The 1,161-nt window shown below is 39.9% G+C and overlaps 1 protein-coding gene across 1 annotated transcript in view; it reads right to left on the minus strand.

Moving 5' to 3' along the window:
- Positions 1-390: 390 nt before the first annotated feature.
- LOC148568984 (uncharacterized) overlaps positions 391-1,161 on the minus strand; it is a 1,039-nt gene continuing 268 nt past the window's right edge. Inside the window, exons 2-3 of the mRNA XM_088484848.1 lie at positions 712-1,150; positions 391-615 (exon numbers count right to left, since the gene is read on the minus strand). Coding sequence (XP_088340974.1) covers positions 391-615; positions 712-1,150 — 664 coding nt within the window. The remainder of the gene's footprint in view (positions 616-711; positions 1,151-1,161) is intronic.

Here is a 1,161-nt window from a genome sequence, read left to right on the forward strand (position 1 = left end):
GATAATAACAAACTTGTCCATGTACGGCCGGAAAATCCTATTCATATAATCCATGAATACTGTCGGAGCATTGGTTAACCCGAAAGACATCACCGTATACTCATAATGACCATAACGCGTTCTAAAAGCAGTTTTCGGAATATCTTCACCTTTAACTGTTATTTGATGATACCTGGATCGAAAATCAATCTTAGAGAACACACCAGCACCCTGTAACTGATCCATTAGGTCGTTAATTCTAGGTAATGGATATTTATTCTTCACAGTAACCTTATTCAGTTGCTGATAATCGACACACAAGCGCATACCTCCGTCCTTCTTCTTTGCCAGTAACACTGGCGCTCCCCACGGAGAAACACTTGGGTGGATAAAGCATTTTTCCAACAGATCCTACGACTGAGTCTTTAATTCGACCATTTCTAGAGGTAACATTCTGTAAGGAGTACTTGAAATCGGACCGGTTCCAGGCTCCAACTCAATTGCGAATTCAACCTCTCTGTTAGGTGGGAATTCCTCAATATCATCCGGGAACACCTCAGGAAACTCATTAACAACTGGAATCTGTTCTATGTTTTGAGCATCACCTGAAACACCCGCAGTTAATAGCATGATACCCTGGCATTCAGTCCCAGAACAATTTATTATCATATAATTCAAATAGTAACTATTTACTACAACCGACACTTCTGACCCTTCTGGCATAAAATGTACCGTTTTCTCAGTACAATCAAGCAAGACATGATTCTTGGACAACCAATCTAGTCCCCAGATGAGATCAAGACCACTCATTGGCAAACAAATTAAATCATGCACAAATTCATGTTGTTGTACTCGGAACGGAACTTGTGGACATCCTAACCTAGTCACCATAGCTTCATGAGTAGCATTATGCACCTTCAAATCATAATCTAAAACCACCATTCTCAATCCTAACTCGTTAGTCTTTTCAAATGCAATAAATAAATGTGTTGCTCTTGAAACAAATAAGGCATTTAAAACTTTATCGGCTATTTCACAATTACCTTTAATCAGTGTCTCTGATCCTTCAGCACCTACTGCAGAAGTGGTATAAACTCTCCCCGGCTGTTGCACCCTACCAGACTCATATTTCTTCTTTTCTGGACAATTACTGGCCAAGTGCCCAGACTGTCTACAAAAATA

The sequence above is a fragment of the Arachis ipaensis genome, chromosome B4, assembly GCF_059453495.1.
Source record: "Arachis ipaensis isolate K30076 ecotype BB chromosome B4, ASM5945349v1, whole genome shotgun sequence".
NCBI lineage: Eukaryota > Viridiplantae > Streptophyta > Magnoliopsida > Fabales > Fabaceae > Arachis > Arachis ipaensis.